The sequence below is a fragment of the Mixophyes fleayi genome, chromosome 7, assembly GCF_038048845.1.
Source record: "Mixophyes fleayi isolate aMixFle1 chromosome 7, aMixFle1.hap1, whole genome shotgun sequence".
Classification (NCBI taxonomy): domain Eukaryota; kingdom Metazoa; phylum Chordata; class Amphibia; order Anura; family Limnodynastidae; genus Mixophyes; species Mixophyes fleayi.
The window spans coordinates 53,369,945-53,386,654 of NC_134408.1; the positions used below are offsets into that span (position 1 = coordinate 53,369,945).

At 41.6% G+C, this 16,710-nt stretch overlaps 1 protein-coding gene across 1 annotated transcript in view; it reads right to left on the minus strand.

Moving 5' to 3' along the window:
- Positions 1 to 16,710, minus strand: part of ABAT (4-aminobutyrate aminotransferase) — a 120,372-nt gene that overhangs the window by 37,207 nt on the left and 66,455 nt on the right. Inside the window, exons 6-8 of the mRNA XM_075179840.1 lie at positions 4,986 to 5,035; positions 1,064 to 1,144; positions 799 to 891 (exon numbers count right to left, since the gene is read on the minus strand). Coding sequence (XP_075035941.1) covers positions 799 to 891; positions 1,064 to 1,144; positions 4,986 to 5,035 — 224 coding nt within the window. The remainder of the gene's footprint in view (positions 1 to 798; positions 892 to 1,063; positions 1,145 to 4,985; positions 5,036 to 16,710) is intronic.

Below are 16,710 nucleotides of genomic sequence, written 5' to 3' on the forward strand. Positions count from 1 at the left end.
ACGTAACCAATGCCACGTGTTGGCTAACTATCTCCTTATTCAAACAGGAGATTTAGAAGCGGAGAGTGCAAGTCATTGAGCCCGACATATATATTGGGAATTGAAGCTCTCTCACAAACTGTCAATTGCTCTATGCCACATAGGTCTTGTATATTTACATATGTGATCACAAGGAGTGTGATATCACACATACATCTAGTTCTGTGGAATCACCCTATAAACCCATTTGGATAATGTTGGCAATTGACCTTTATCTTATGTGGTGTCCCTGAACTCAGGCAGATTTTCTATTACAACATATCCTTTGATATTAGGTGTTGCTGTGGCAATCAATGAGCTGCATAGTCAGCGTTTTATGTACATTCTAACATTGAATGTTTATATTTAACACCAGTGTGTATTATAATATTGTGCATATATTTTTAAGTCTATACTGCTATCCATTTTTACTGGATCTTTATTTGTGTTTATTAAATACTGTGCCGATTTGAGTTTTTGAGCTATCATATATATTTTTTTAGTTTTTACCTATTTTAGCAGGTCCAGATCCTGCTCAGATAGCAGCATCTCGACCGGACAATTGAGATATATTAGCGCCCCATATATGTATGTTTGTTATATGCTATTATTGCCTCCTTAATAGCCTGAATCCTTACGAGTGATGTCAATCTGATTGTAGGGATGTCTGTTTGTCTGAATTCTGGTATGTCAGTATTTAAAAACGTCTAATTTTACTCATGTTTCACTGTTTTTGTTTAAAAACCAATAGACAAGAAAACAAAATGAGTTTTTACTTACTCTGTACCACATAAATATTAATTTGAATGCATTTTCATTAGAACATGATCCACAGGACATTGTAATTATTTGCTTCATACCTTTTGGTCCAATCTATGACGAAGAAAAATACTTTAGAGGTAAAGCATATTTTCATTCATAATCTGCATTTAATATACATTAGGGTAGGTTCGATTGAGCAAATTCTCGACATCATGCAATTTCATCCCAACATCAAAAACTCTGCATTGGATTTTATGGATGACAGATAATCTAATGTATTTACAGATAACAAGGACTTCTCCAGTTTCTCTGTGAAATTCTCTGGAGGCAGGATGCCAAGAGCTGGTCTGTTGATAAATGTACTCTGAAATGAAAAGGAATAAGAACGTGGTAAATACAGCTGACAGTGTCAATATGTCATTCCCATCAGATTTCTATCACCTGTACACAACCTATTATGTTCAACATTCAAAGCTACACTATCAATGATAAAGCTAGTAGAATTAACCCTGCTCTAAGCATCAAAAATAAATATACATATTACATAAAAATATAATTTATCTTACCTTAAACAATTACACAGTTTATGGATAAAGGGGTCTATTTAATATGTGAAAAGTCCTATATCTGGCGAAAACGGGACTTTTCACCAGTGAAAGGCCTTCTCCTTATTTAACAAAGCTCCCGGGCCTGTTAGGACTACCAACGGCAGTAGTCTTCACCAGGGGCCTCTGCGAAGCTTCCCTTAAATTTACCATGTACGGTGGCCGTAGAAGTCTCTAATTATCTCATGATGGCGATAGCAGAGGCTCCCCAAAGGAGAAAAATGCTAAAGTGGCCTGGCAAGACGAAATACCCCTCTTACCACTGCCAGCCAGTATCACTGGAAAGCTGAGTAGCTCTCGGCTGTCAGGGTGACATTTTCTTGTTAAATTAGACAGTAGATTTTCTATCGCTATGTCAAATAATTAAAAAAAAATCCTAAAGTTTAAAGAAAATACATCAGTATGTATCTATGCATACCACAATGCTTTAAACCAGCAGTTCCCAAAGTGTGCGCCGCGGTGCTGTCACAGCTGCGACCAGGTAGAGAAAAAAAACAAACAAAAAAAAACCTTACCAATCTGGCAGCACCCGCGACCCAGCATCCTCCCTCCTCGTTTCTCACTGAATGTTGGGCGTGACATTCAGTGACAAGCGGAAGGAGAGAGGAGGATGTTACCGGATTGGTAAGGTTTGTTTTTTTTTGGGGGGAGTTTTTTCTCTACCTAGGCCCGGGGATGCAGAGGGGGCACAGAGTGAGAGGAGGATGCAGAGGGGGCAGAGTGAGTGGATGATGCAGAGGGGGCAGAGGGAGAGGATGATGCAGAGGGGGCAGAGGGAGAGGATGATGCAGAGGGGGCAGAGGGAGAGGATGATGCAGAGGGGGCAGAGGGAGAGGATGATGCAGAGGGGGCAGAGGGAGAGGATGATGCAGAGGGGGCGGCAGAGTGAGAGGATGATGCAGAGGGGGCCACAGAGTGTGTGGCGATGAAGGAGGGGCCATAGAGTGTGTGGAGATGAAGGAGGGCACCGAGTGTGTGGAGATGAAGGAGGGCACAGAGTGTGTGGAGATGAAGGAGGACACAGAGTGTGTGGAGATGAAGGAGGGCACAGAGTGTGTGGAGATGAAGGAGGGCACAGAGTGTGTGGAGATAAAGGAGAGCACAGAGTGTGTGGAGATGAAGGGGGCACAGTTTGAGTTAGCTGTAAACTATTCTTTGACAGAAATATGATTGAAAAAAAATATAGAAATGTATTCTTTTCCCTTGCATTTGTGTGTATTATTTTTGCATACAACTAAATAAGTACTTCTGTCCTGACCTAAATACTTATTACGTTTTTTTGACCCAACTACTTAAAAAACGGGACTGCTCGGTAATTATTTTGGAGGGGAGCCTTGGAAAAAATTATGGAGACTATAAGGGTGCGCAAACTGAAAAAGTTTGGGAACCACTGCTTTAAAAAAACAATGTGTTTCTATTATATTATCTCTTTATTAAAAACTGTCAAATACCATGACTTAAAATTGTGTATTTGCTCTGCAAACTACTTTGTCAACACTACATACAAATCTAGATGTAGAGGCAGTACAACTACACTTTATATACTCTTAAGCAACATTAAAGTGTTAAAATATACTTTTAAGTATTGTTTTTTTATGAAGGCATGAACAGAGAAAGAAAATAGGAGAGAAGATAGATATTTGCATTATTATATACAACGTGTATTCTGAACCAGATCACAGAGAAGGCTCAAACGTTAGTTGTGGGATAGTAAACTTGCTATTTAAAGAAAAATGTTTCTTAGCTATCCTCCTATAAATCCGTTTCCTTTTCAAAATCTCTATGAAAGGGAGACCAGTATGGCTGCCAGCCGCACACACAGACTCAAGGCATGTCAAGCAAGTCTGAGATTGATCTCAGATGGGCATTTCAAAGCCTCTCTGCTCAATACATAATGTGACTGAGGTTGCCATGATTGTCACATGACACTATGCAAATAGAATTAAATAATTATTAGCCGCCTGAAGAAACAAACCAAAAAAAAACTGTAAATGACTAAGATAACTCTTATAGCCTGCCACAGTAATTTATACTGAAAAAAACATACCTCATTCTTTTGATGGGATTGCTGCTTTAATTAACACTATATGTGGGGATGTGCTGAAGAAGCAAAAATGAATCTCAAAATGTAAAAAGTAATCGCTGCTACTTTATTTCTGATACAAACAGAAAGGAGTTAGAGTCAAATAGGAAACACCTCAAGTCAGGAAGGAAACCTGTTTAACTTGTAGCAGAGACTAACACACATAATACTTACATACTCTCACAAAGATTTACTCTAGGCAACATTCTTCCGTACACAAATCTGTAACCAAATCTAACTTCCTATTCATGTCTCCTACCTGACAAACCTACATAGATGACCTATAACTATTATTTTTAGACCTGTGGTCGCACAGCAGACCACAGGACTAAAACAAAAAAGTTATTACGGACTAAAACAAAAAAAGTTATTACAAAACAAAACATATACTAGCTTTCAACGCTTCAACAGATAAATCAAAGACAATATTTTTAGAGGTTCATATACATATGTAATGTTAATAAAATTCACTGCAAACTCATTAGGTACTTAGTTGTTTTCTCCCTTTAGTCAAGCTGGAGGTGTTATATTCTATGCCTATGAATATACTGATTCATATTTTTAACGTGAACTCTTTATAAGGGCATCCCCGCTATATCACATTTTACTATAAAACACTATGGGCCTGAGTCTTTAAGGAACGTATCTGACGATTTTGTGCGTATAATCCACAAAATTACTCTGCACATGCTCAGAACCAGATGATACGCAACAGAACGCAGCCAGGTCCAAGTCATCTTCAAGCCCCAACGACACTTGCTACAGCCTACGATTTTGTGTTGGGAACGAGGTGGGCGATGGACTGCTGCACATAGGCAATTTACAATAAAGGCGTTCTTATGCAGCCACATCCAAGTCAAACTCAGGCGCACACAGAAGTAAGTTGGTTTTCTGCCGTATCTCTTGCTCCAAGCTAGAGGTATAGTCTAAGTGTCAGATACTAGTGATGACTGCCGAGGATGAATTCTAAAACATGTGTTTGCAATCAGGAGCAACTAGAAAAATGTCTCTTATGTATAGTAGACATTAAGAACACTCCAATATATATGTTTCAACGAAAGAAAAAAAAATGTTTACATTTCCATGTTTAATCATAAATGACTATATTATTGACAGGTAACATTAATTCAATATTTCTAGTTTTTCTGTGCATTCTTTGGATATTTTATATTCCACATAGGTATTGTACCTATGTCCTGCAGTGTTTGATCTAGTAGAGCAGAGTAACCTACACCCGTAGAGACCACCACACGCAACTTGAGATCCGCTCCTTGTTGACTTCGGGAGTACGCAGCGCTGATTTACCTGCGCTATAAAACAAACGCACAATGCGCACAGTATGAGCACCTTAATGATTCAGGCCCTACATTTGTGAGATGTATACAGAATATTCAGCCACATCTCTGCTTCTAGAGAGACAGGACCTAGAAATGTAATAATATGACTGAATATATCATAGTAGAATTAATTTGGCATCTTATTTTTGCATGTATTTGGTTAGATACTCTTGCACTTACCAAGTTTTGCGGCTGTTGTAGAACTTTGATAAGGGCTGGATGGTTATAACCTGAAAAAAATAAAATAAAATATAATTTACAAGGAGGAGGGAAATTACACTCAAAACATACTTATGCATCTGGCCCAAATGGCATCAACCTATTAAAGGAACCAGGTTCAGTAAGCAATAGGGCACTATTTCTTATACGTCTAAATTTATTTAACATATAAAAACTGCCACATTTCGTATAGGCTAGTTTAACCTATCTTGCTATTCAGAACATAAGATTAGGCATCAATGACTTATGAATTGACGGGGAAATAATTATGAAACAGGGCAAATTAATTTATAATTAACTTACAAATGCAAATGTATTTTTATTACATTAAACAGCAAAATTATAACAATATAACAGACAAGCTATAGACATGCTCTTAGGGCGAAGCAGGACATACATTTTTCTGCAGAGAGACGGGCAAATTTGTGAAATCTCCCTGAAAAGCTTTTTAAAAAAGCAGGAGAACCACATTGCTAATAAAGGGAATACAAGTGTTAAATTGTAAAGAGGTATGAAAAACAAGGATTGGTTACTTTGGGAAAAATATGTAATCCAAATTACATGTATAATTACATGGTGTAATTATATCTGATGTCAATACAAAGAAAAGTCTTGCAAGTATTTCATAACAAGGAGCATATAGAGGACAAGAGGTCATCAGTTACTAATGGACGAAAGACTGTCTCCCCATAAGCATAGGAAAGGGTTCTTTACTGTTAAGCTGTGGAATTCCTTAACACATGAGGTGGTGCTAAAAATGGATCAACTGGTTTTCTTACTAGAAATGATATCCATAGCTATATAATTAGTAGAGGATGGGGGGGGGGGGGGGGGATATTGGTCCAGGTGATATATCTGTTTTTTTGGGACAGGAAGGACTTCTTTTTTCACCTGTGATGCTAAATTGGCGACTATCAAACTGGGTATTTTTTTTTCTGTGGTTCAACAAAAAACATTTATGAAAATGTGAATTTGATGCATGTGTATTTTTTACTTTACTATGTAACAAGGACAAACAAATTAGGGGTTAGGTAAACGATATGCAAATATGAGGATAGGAAAGAATATTGTTAGGAAATTGAAGCTCATGTAAACACATGGTAAGCAATACAGCTCATAAATCAATGTGCTGAGAGCAGATAAGGCCAGGCATGTAGCAACAAAATAGAAAACAAGTAGGCTGGATTATTCTTTATTAGATTTAATTTGCCAATAAGAACACACTGTCTTCATGGACATATGTAAAAATATATTTAATTACTAGTCATAAAAAAAACAGATTCACTAGGAAAAAGCTGCCTACATATAATGCACAGTAAACAGACAAATCATTATTTTGTGCTGTAAAGACACTACAAGACAAATAGATTTTTAAGATTATGGGCTCTATTTATTCAAGGGCAAATACAGATGTTATCGCACTATCTATCATGGCGGGACCGTTGGTAATAGATACAGGTACCGCTGCAATATTTCTTCTGTTATCGCCATCTCAGGATGGGCAAAAAAAGGAAAATAAATAAAATAATGAAAAAATAGTTTATTTAAATTAAACTTTTTTAAATAGTCAATAGCTTAAAAATATGTACACACGGGGGCGTGGTTTGGCAGCCATCCTGGAAGGACAGGAATTGCTGGAGCTCTCCCTTGGCCTCACAATTTGCGGGGATTGGAGCAGTCTCGGACCCCCCGAAACTCACTGGGCAACATCATTAGACACCAGAGCTTCACTGGAACCCAGCGAATGCAGCAGAGTCTCCCCCACCTGATTCCCGCTGCTCAGAGTCTAACCTGGAGAACCGGCGCGACGACCGCGCGCTAGCCGGACCCTCTACGGGCCGTTGCCGGCATCTCGGGGCCCCCCCTAGCCACCTGACACCCCCTTACACTTACCGGAGCCTCCGGATCGAGTTTTCACGAAAACCGGAAGTGCCCGTGCCTCCGCACTTCCGGTCTAGGCAGCGGCAGCGGAGACAGGCTGTTTCTGCCCATCCTGGCCAGCGGAACTCAGCAGATCTAGGTGGTGAGTGGGGGCAGGCGGTGGCGGACTCGGGGAGCCTCTCTCAATCCTGGGGGACGCTGCTTGCTCTCCAGAGCTCCAGGGCACTAACTTCCGGTCGGCGGAGGGGTGAACTTCCGGCCAGCGACTGCTGAGAGTCAAGGAGCCACCAAGGTAACTGCCTGCATGCCTCTTTCCTCCTACATCACCAAGGAGTGCTTGATAAAGATTCAGGCAACAGGAGTGCCACCTCAGCCCGTCTCTCCCCTTTGGCTACAGACAGAGCATAGGCCGAGCCAGACAGTGAGCTCCCTCTGTTATGAGATGTTCCCCTCTATGACCCTGACAGGGTTGTGCAGTCCAATGGAGGCCTTTTGAAGTGTTTCAGCACCTTCCCACCCGCGGGGTACCCTCTTGAGACTCCATCTACGCAAAATTTATCTACAGATCTTGAGGTCCTGAGGCAGTGCCTAGGTAACCATGCCTCCTAAAAAGCTTAAACCTACTACTACTGCTTTGGCCCCTCCGATCAAATTTCAACCGAAACCGAAATCGATAACGACCTCGCCTTCTACATCAAAAGGCTCGTCGCCGTCACGACAGACATCAGAGCCGGCAGCTTCCGTACTGAGAGCTGCACTGCCTGACCAGGGCCCTGACACAGCCCCAGATGCACCACTGACAGTTCGTGCCTTACACCAGATGCTGACTGCACTAAGGGCGGACCTGACCTCTGAGGTAAAGGCAGCGATCGGCGGTTTGAAAACTGATGTGACAGAACTGGGAGATCGAACAGACCATCTGGAGACGAAGATGGGAGAACTGGTCTCTTCGCATAACGACCTTTATTCCTCACACAACGCTCTTAGCTCTTCGCATAACTCCCTACAAAGCGAAGTCCTGTCCCTAAGAGAAAAGGTCGCAGATCTGGAGGATCGCTCTCGCAGAAATAACATTAAGATAAGGGGCATACCGGAATCTGTTGCAAATGCCGATCTTCAGAGCTATGCTGTTTCCCTATTCAGCAGACTTTTACCATCGTTGGATGCTAAAGACTTTTTGATAGATCGTATACATCGCCTCCCGCGCCCACGTACTGCTCCAGGAAATGTCCCAAGGAACACTCTACTCAGGGTCCACTTCTATCATATCAAAGAAGCGATCCCTAGAGCGGCTCGGGACCCTAGCAGCGAGACATCCTTCGGAGATCTTCAGCTTTTCCAGGACCTCTCACTTACCACCATTAACCAAAGACGAAGTCTACAATCAATCACGTCAGCTTGATGGCCAACAACATAACCTACAAATGGGGCTTCCCGGTGAAACTGCTGGTTCGCTACGAAGACTCTACTTATATTATCTCCTCCGTGGAGGCAGGCACCAAGCTGTTGGAGGAATGGCGTATCTCCACATCGTCTGGATCTTCTGCAGTCAGGCCCCCTCTACAGGCCGAACGGTCCCAGGCTTCCAGAGACTGAGTTGCATTCCTATTCTCTAGGTTGAAGTTTCATGGGACCTAGTCCTGAATTGATAAGTATAACCATAAGTAATATTTGCAATTTCGTTTGACTAAGATATGTTTTATCGAGTTTATTGAGTCTGGGAGATGGCTGTCGGGGTACCCATGGGGGTAGAAGCTTAGCCTTGTGCCAAGGACAGTTACCCCTGGCGGTGGCCCGCCTGCCCGCGGGAGGCTGGTCCTCTCACGGGGAGGTTGGGTCAGAAAGGGACTGCTCCCATGGGGGCCCAGAGGCAGCTGCGCCCCATTGAGGCTGTGCTAAATCTTTCTTAGTGGTTGTTGCAATGTATTATTGCTATTTATAATTCCTTTCGCTGTTCCTTTTTTTTCTTTTTGGGTGCTCCGCGGGTGGGAATTTGTTCCAACGACCCCCCACATGTTAAATAATTTGTCACACTCTTACCCATGTGGCAAATACTCTGACCCAGTTCCTCGGGTCAGCCCATCCCACTACTATTCCCTTTCCCCTCCCCCTTTTAATCCCCCACCTCTTCTCCCCAGTCACTCCAGAACGAAATCTCTAATGCAATACTTACTCTCGTTCAGTACATCGCTACACCATGACTCTCTAGATTATGGTTAAGTTTTTCACTTTAAACACTAAAGGTCTTAACTCCCCTAACAAACGGCGCCTAGCGCTCACCACATTTCATAAACAAAAAGCAGACGTTGTGGCTCTGCAAGAAACCCATTTCTCCTCCCATGCCCCACCGCAGTTGAGGGACTCGAGATTTCCGTTAGGTTACTTTGCAAATGGTCCCTTTAAAAGAAATGGAGTTGCGGTTCTCTTTAGCGCCCGTGTACATTTCCAACTTCATTTAAAACTAGAAGATAAGTCAGGGAAGTACATCATCCTGACAGGGCTCCTAGAAGACAAGCCAATAACCATAGTTTCACTATATGCGCCAAACTCCCGGCAAATTCCCTTCCTGAGGGCCTTGTAAGAGGAGATACAAAAAGTCCGAAAGGGCCACTTGGTGGTATTGGGAGACTTTAACTTGACCTTGGACCCGAAGGTTGATAAGTCCAGGCCTCAGAGGTCATCCGTTCCTGACCCTACCCTTGGCCCCTCTACTGCTTTCCGTAAGCTCTTGGCGGAATACGACCTTTACGATATTTGGCGGGCGCAGTGTCCGGGTGCTCGAGAATATACCTTTCACTCAATGGTCCATAACACCTACTCTAGAATAGACATGATTTTGTCGGATAAGTGGACACTCCAGCATACTGACTCCATCAATATCCTCCCTATTACGTGGTCTGATCATGCCCCGATCTAATGGTCCTGGAGTTTATGTATTGCCATAGCCCCTCCAAGACCTTGGCGTATGCCGGCCTACTTACTTCACTGGAGGCTAGGACTGCTCTATCGGAGGCATTGTCACAATATATCCAGTTAAACAACCCAGTTGACACTTCCCTTTCGACACATTGGTGTGCCCTGAAGGCGGTGGTTAGGGGTGCTGCTATCCAAATCGGGGCCTGGTTAAAGAGGCAATACCTCCTACGCCAGCGAACTCTCGAGTCTGACTTAGTGAGATTAGAGCTCCAAAACCAAACACGCCCATCTAAAACCTTACAAAGAGAAATAAATGAGGTGAGGAAACAGCTAAATAACATTTTCATATCTCGCATGAAATCCTCTTTACTCAAGTTGAGGCAAAAATTCTATACAATGGGTAATAGGGCCAGTCGTCTCCTAGCCTGTAAATTAAGAGGCAAGCAAGCTAGGAATTGCATTAAAGTACTGCATGGTCCTAGAGGTAACAAGATATATAACCCAGAGGCCATAGCTAACCAGTTCGCCAAATTCTACTCTAAACTCTATAACCTCCAGGATGACGATAATGTTTTTAAACCATCTGAGGCCTCCATCTCCGCATTCCTCCAACACCTAAACCTTCCCGTGTTAGATGCCGATAGCTTACAATTGCTTAATCTTCCTTGGACCCGGGGAGAGGTTGAGGGAATCATTAAATCCCTCCCAAAAGATAAGGCTCCTGGCCCGGATGGTTTCATTAATGCATTCTATAGTGTCTTCGGGACCGAAGTTTCCCCTCTCCTTACTAACCTGTATAATAGTGTCTCAGAGGGCGGAGGCTTCCCAACAGAGATGTTGGAAGCACAGATTATTACGATACCAAAACCAGCCAAGGACCACTCAGACTGTAAGAACTATAGACCAATAGCATTGCTCAATACAGACCTGAAAATATACGCTAGATTGCTAGCAGATCGTCTGAATCCCCTCTTACCACAACTGATACATCCGGACCAGGTAGGCTTTGTAGTAGGCCGCCAGGCCTCAGATAACACTCAACGCATATTAAATGTCGTGGACCTCCTCTCTGGGTCCTCGGAGGAAGTTATTTTGCTCTCTCTAGACGCAGAAAAGGCCTTTGATAGACTTCATTGGAAGTACAGGAAGGAGGTTTTGTACAAGTTTGGTATACAGGGAAGAGTTCTCCACTCCATACTAGCCCTATACCAAGGCCCCTCCGCTAAGGTCTTCAGTAACGGTTTCCTATCATCTCTATTTCCCATCACTAATGGCACGAGGCAGGGGTGCCCCCTTTCCTCTTTAATGTATGTCTTGGCTATAGAACCCCTGGCCCATACAATCCGGCAGGCAGATAACTTCACAGGTATTGACATCCTTCCATATAGGCAGAAGGTATGCCTATTTGCTGATGATGTCCTACTGTTTGTAACCAGCCCGGAGACCTCGTTGATAACTTTGAAGCACATTCTAGACCGGTTTAGCGAAGCCTCATTTGATAAATTGAACATAACAAAATCCGAAGCCATTCCCATTAATATACCACAATCTTCCCTTTCAAACTTACAAAAGAAATTCCCTTTTGTGTGGGTTAAAGACTCCCTATCTTATCTAGGTATTCATATCCCGGCAAATTTATCTGCGGTGTTTGAAGTTAATTTTTCCCCGATTTATCTTCACCTCTCCTCACTGGCTAAGAATTGGATTGACTTTGAGGTCTCTTGGCTGGGGCGCATTGCGGCTTTTAAGATGATGCTACTACCAAAACTTATGTATATCTTCCGTACCATACCCTATATCATACCAAAACGAATGATGAATAGGTTCCACACTCTGATGATGTCATATGTTTGGAGGCAGAAACGCCCCCTCCTTACATACAAACGTATGTAAGGCCAAAGTCAAAAGGCGGCTTATTGCTTCCCAGCTTAACGCTTTACCAGGATGCTTGTGTTTTGACTAGCCTCCGAGATTGGTCGCTACCTCATGCAGCTAAGCCGTGGGTTGATATCGAGAGGGCTCTATATGCAGGATTCCCCTTGCTGGATCTCCTTTGGACTCCTGGGCCGGACTGCCCACCGGGTGCCCGTAAATTACTCTCCATCTCAGATGCCTTACGAGTATGGGATAAATTTATTAGGTCACACAAGGACGTTGTACTCCCTTCCAGTAATCTTTCCCTCCAAGCATTTTCGAAACTCATGCCGGATATGAATATTACGGTATGGAAAAATAGAGGGATAGTCTCTCTGGCGGATATGTTTGCGCAGACCCTTTTCCTCCCTTTCGACGTGATTAGAAATAAATATAATCTGCCTCAGTCTGAGTTGTTTAAATATATGCGAATTAGACACTGGGTGGGGGCAGCCTCCAGAACCCCCATGCTTTATCCACATTACCAGCTCAAGTTTTAGATAGATTAACAAAGGCGGGTAGTAGGGGAGGAATAACATTCTGGTACCGCTATTTCCAGTCCCTGGACCCAGTCTCCAAGACCCCGACTCAGACACGTTGGGAAGCAGATATTGGTAGCCACTTTAAATATGTATTTACTCAGAAAAATGTTGATGTGTTCAATACTTATTTCACCTGAATATATATGGTTTACAGTTGTGTGTATAAACAGAAGGGGCCTTTTCAATAGGTCTTTTTCTCAAGTTTAACTCGCCATGCATCTTATCTCTTTGCTTTGCTGCAGACAACCGTTAACAAACAGTCTTCTGTGAGAAAAGTAAGCAAGTTCTATGCAGCTACTTTACTTTAGGATTAAACTTGAACAGTAAATAACATGAACAAAAGAAGCAGAAAGTCAGATCGGGAGTCACAAATAAACAATTCACAGAAATGAGCACTAAATGCCAGGTGTCAGTAAAGAATAAATCCTTAAGGTGCTGTGGATATCTGACTGGTGAGGTCTGTCCAATTACCCTGGATATAAGGGCTTTCAAACTGAGAAATGTATACTTTTCCTCCCTATTATGCTTAGATCTTTAAATATTTGTCCACACTGCATTTAAATGGATAATTGCAATGTTTGTGTCCAATAATAATAGAATGACCCCTTATTTTGACCAATTTGTACACACAAGCTTTTTTTAATACAGAACTACCCTTAGCAACTGAATTAACTGAATTTCCCTCAATAAGTAGTACAGAGCATAATGCTGTGTTACTCAACATGGTAAAAAGTATTGCATGTCTTTACAGTGTAAGCTTTATATAGCGTTGTCTCCTCGTCTTTTGGTCTAAGTGTCACTAGCCTTTCTTGGTTCTCTTCCTATCTAGTAATTCTTTCAGTTTAATCATTGAAGGTTCAACTTCTCAACTCTATCAGTTCTGAGCTAGCTTATATTTTCAATTTACACTCTTTCCCTGGACAAATATGTAGAAACAATTATTATACAGAGACATATCTCGCCCTTGCATGTCTCTACATTTAGAGAGGCAGAATGGGAGAGGGGGTGGGGTGGGCAAACAATAAGGGCATGTGTGTGCCCTGATAGCCATGGGTATGCTGATGCTTGTAGTACTACAAGCACCAACCTGTGAAAACCATTAATGGTGGCCTGGGCATGCTGGGCCTTCTAGTGCATCATGGAAAAAATGCTGATTTAAAGCCACTTTTTATAATTACCCATACTCACTGCTCCAGGGGTGTGGGGATATCCCTGGTGCTATTCAGCATTGGGCTGGTTAATCTTAGGGAGAGTACATTTTTTTTTTTACTCAAGCTCGGTGCTCTGACAGAATGTTCCACAACAGCTTAGTGTGCGTCCACGCTGGCGCATGGGCCCGTGAGGTTGATAGGGAAAGACCGCATGGGGAATATCTATTTAGATGTTTCTAGGTTTGTTTACTTTGGGGGGAAAACAGCACCTTTCAAAAACCCTAATTAATATTTATAAATACATCATCGGATGTCAATACAAACAATTGTCAGATAAACTTTTCATACCAGGAACAATACAGAGGACAAGAGGAAGAAATGGAAGAAGCGTTTTCCCCATTATCATAGGAAAGGGTTCTTTACTGTAAGTGTGGATAGATTATGTAATTTCTTATGGAATCACATGTAAAGGAGACAGCAAATTCACTGACAGAATGTTAAAAAATGGACTGGCTGCCATTCTTACAATAAATCTGTAGACTGTAGCTATGTAATTCATAGAGGACAGTAAAGGGGTGATTGATCCATGTAATGAGTATAGTGAAGTCTTATACATATCTTACTAAAGTCCGTGTCAAAATACTAGTCCATGCCCTTGACCATCACTTATTATTTTAACCTTTCACTAACCAGGATAAAATGGCTCAGTTTTGAATGTGGCTGCTAGATTTATTCTTCTTACTATTCATTTCACTAATGTTGCAACCCCAGTATTTGAACTGACTGCTCAGTGCATTCCAAATTCTGGTTCTAACCTTTAAAGCTTTCAGCAATGCTGCACCTGCCTCGTCCCCATGTATTTCGCTACCTGTGCTCTTTAATCTGCCAAGGACATCTCCCTTCATCTTCACCACCTAACAATGTCACAGTACAAATATTCTTCATAGCGGCATCTATATTTTGGCATAGAATACTCTCCTTCGTTGTAGTAGACTGTATCCTTCTCTTCACTCCTGAATCCCCACCATTACCACTCTCTCCAGCTGCTGCTCAGCACTAATGGACATTGAGAGGAGCTGTAATAAAGATTTTAGGACAGGTGGTGTGTGTTAAATGAGGCATGTGATTAAATAGCTGCGGTTCCTGTAGTGCATTCAACCCCCCATCCCTATTTTCTGAATTGCGTGGATCATGGTGGATTTTCTCTCCATCCCAATGTTTTATAGTATTAACTGAAAAGATTACAGATTTTTTTCTTTCCCTAGTCTGTAATTTTGTTATGCCATGATTATTTATATATTTTGCACAATAAACATATTTGCATCAATATATAGTGCTGCCTTTTTTCCTTTGAAGTATTTGTTGTGGTCGGGACAATGAGAAAACATACTGCACCAGAAAATGTTCAGCAATTCTAAAAGGAGCTGTTAGGAATATAATATTTTGACTTTCATCCACTAGAGGCCACCATTTGCTCTTGCCATTAACCAAGATGGTCAGTAGAACCTCAGACAAATCCATCATGGTTCCAGTTTCTTATTTGGGCCTATAAATAGGCAATCCCTGATAAAGTCTATGCTTATTTTGTTTGTTCTGCTCCTGTTACATTCTGTGCTACTGTGTATAACCTGACTTCTTCCTACCTAACTGATGTAGGCCAACCCCACTTAGTCCCCCACTACCCACTTTGATTGCCAAGCCGGCTCGGCTTATTCCCCACTACTCGTTTGTCTATCTGCTTGTGTGCCAGCTAAGCTTATATTTGAATGTCTGCTACAATGCAACGGATCGGTATGTAGATGCTTTCAGTATACTGTCTGTTTGAAATTAGCTCCACTGGCCTCCGCTAAACACATCTATATAATGACATCTGCTGTTTCTCATAGTGAACACATGTACCTTGAAAACTAGTTAGTTTACGTATCAAAAACACAGCTATGGACAGACCTTTCCAATATAGGAAACCTGACCCATAGAAACGATTAATAGTTACAGATTTTATTACTATATGTTCCTTCAATTAAGTATGTGTACTAATAGGAGTGTCCTCTGACTCCTGTAGCTGCTACTGGCCAGATCCCTGTTCTGTACAGAACTTTTTCCCATTTTACATAGTGTAAATTGTTGAAGCCAACTCTGGTTAAGAAGCCAAAATACTGAAAGTGAGAGATCGTACTCGTCTGCGGTAGTAGTTAGTTTCACGGTACTGACTACCACAACACAGAAGACGACGACATGAGGATTCCGACTGAACAGTACACCGACCTGCAAAAAAACCCTACTTACCGGAATGCAGATTACTTCAGATCACGACTCGCTGTGTTGCCGGCTGGAGAAATTGACGTCATCACCAACCGCAACTTGGCTTAAAGTGGCGATGGACATAGCCGCCTGTCATTTATGTCATGTAAGAAGTATTTTAGGGGTTAAGGTTAGGTTTAACCCTAACTCCTAACCCTAATAACCCTAACATGTGGTTGATTACTACTTTTATTGATTTTAAAAGGGCATATTTTAAAACGGAATTCTTTTTGTCTATATTACATATAGCCTATGTCAGCACATGGCCAATGAGCCAGACCACATGCTGGGAGGTACCTAAATGTCTATTCAGGTGTCACAACCAGGCAGAAGCTCTTTGAAGCTGCCCCAGGTGACACTCCTATCTTCTCACAATGTAATGTGCAAAGCCATCAAATACATTTACATCAGACTCTCTTTTTACACTTTAACTAAACTTATCAATGGATTCATTTGATAAAACATATTTACACTGGCGTTAATTATTTATAAGGGATAAATCAGAAGTTCTCTATGTTCATGACAAAAAGGCTTTTCAAATTTGTCTATACTGAGGTATACGTTTAGTGAATGACTAAAATAACAAATATATAACATTGCAATGATCCCATTTGTTTGTGTAATTATACCATGAGGGTTTTTAATTTATGAAAAAAGTGACATTTCAGGGACCAGTAAAATTACAATTTTCCCACAAAACTGTACAAATCCACAAGTTACATGGGCTTAAACTGAACAAAGCACTCACAATACCAAGATTGAGGTCACTGGGTAAAGAATAGCAATTACTCATTTATGTCAGTTTCTTTGTCACACGCTGCATGTAATTACAGCTTGCAAGGCGAACCATAAGAGGATCACTAAACCAAAAATATCCATTGATTTGACAGGCAAAGGCATTCACAAATGTATAAAATGTTCCTATAAACAATACAGGAGTTTGCATATTTGATATTCGATGTAACCTTATCAAAAGAACCA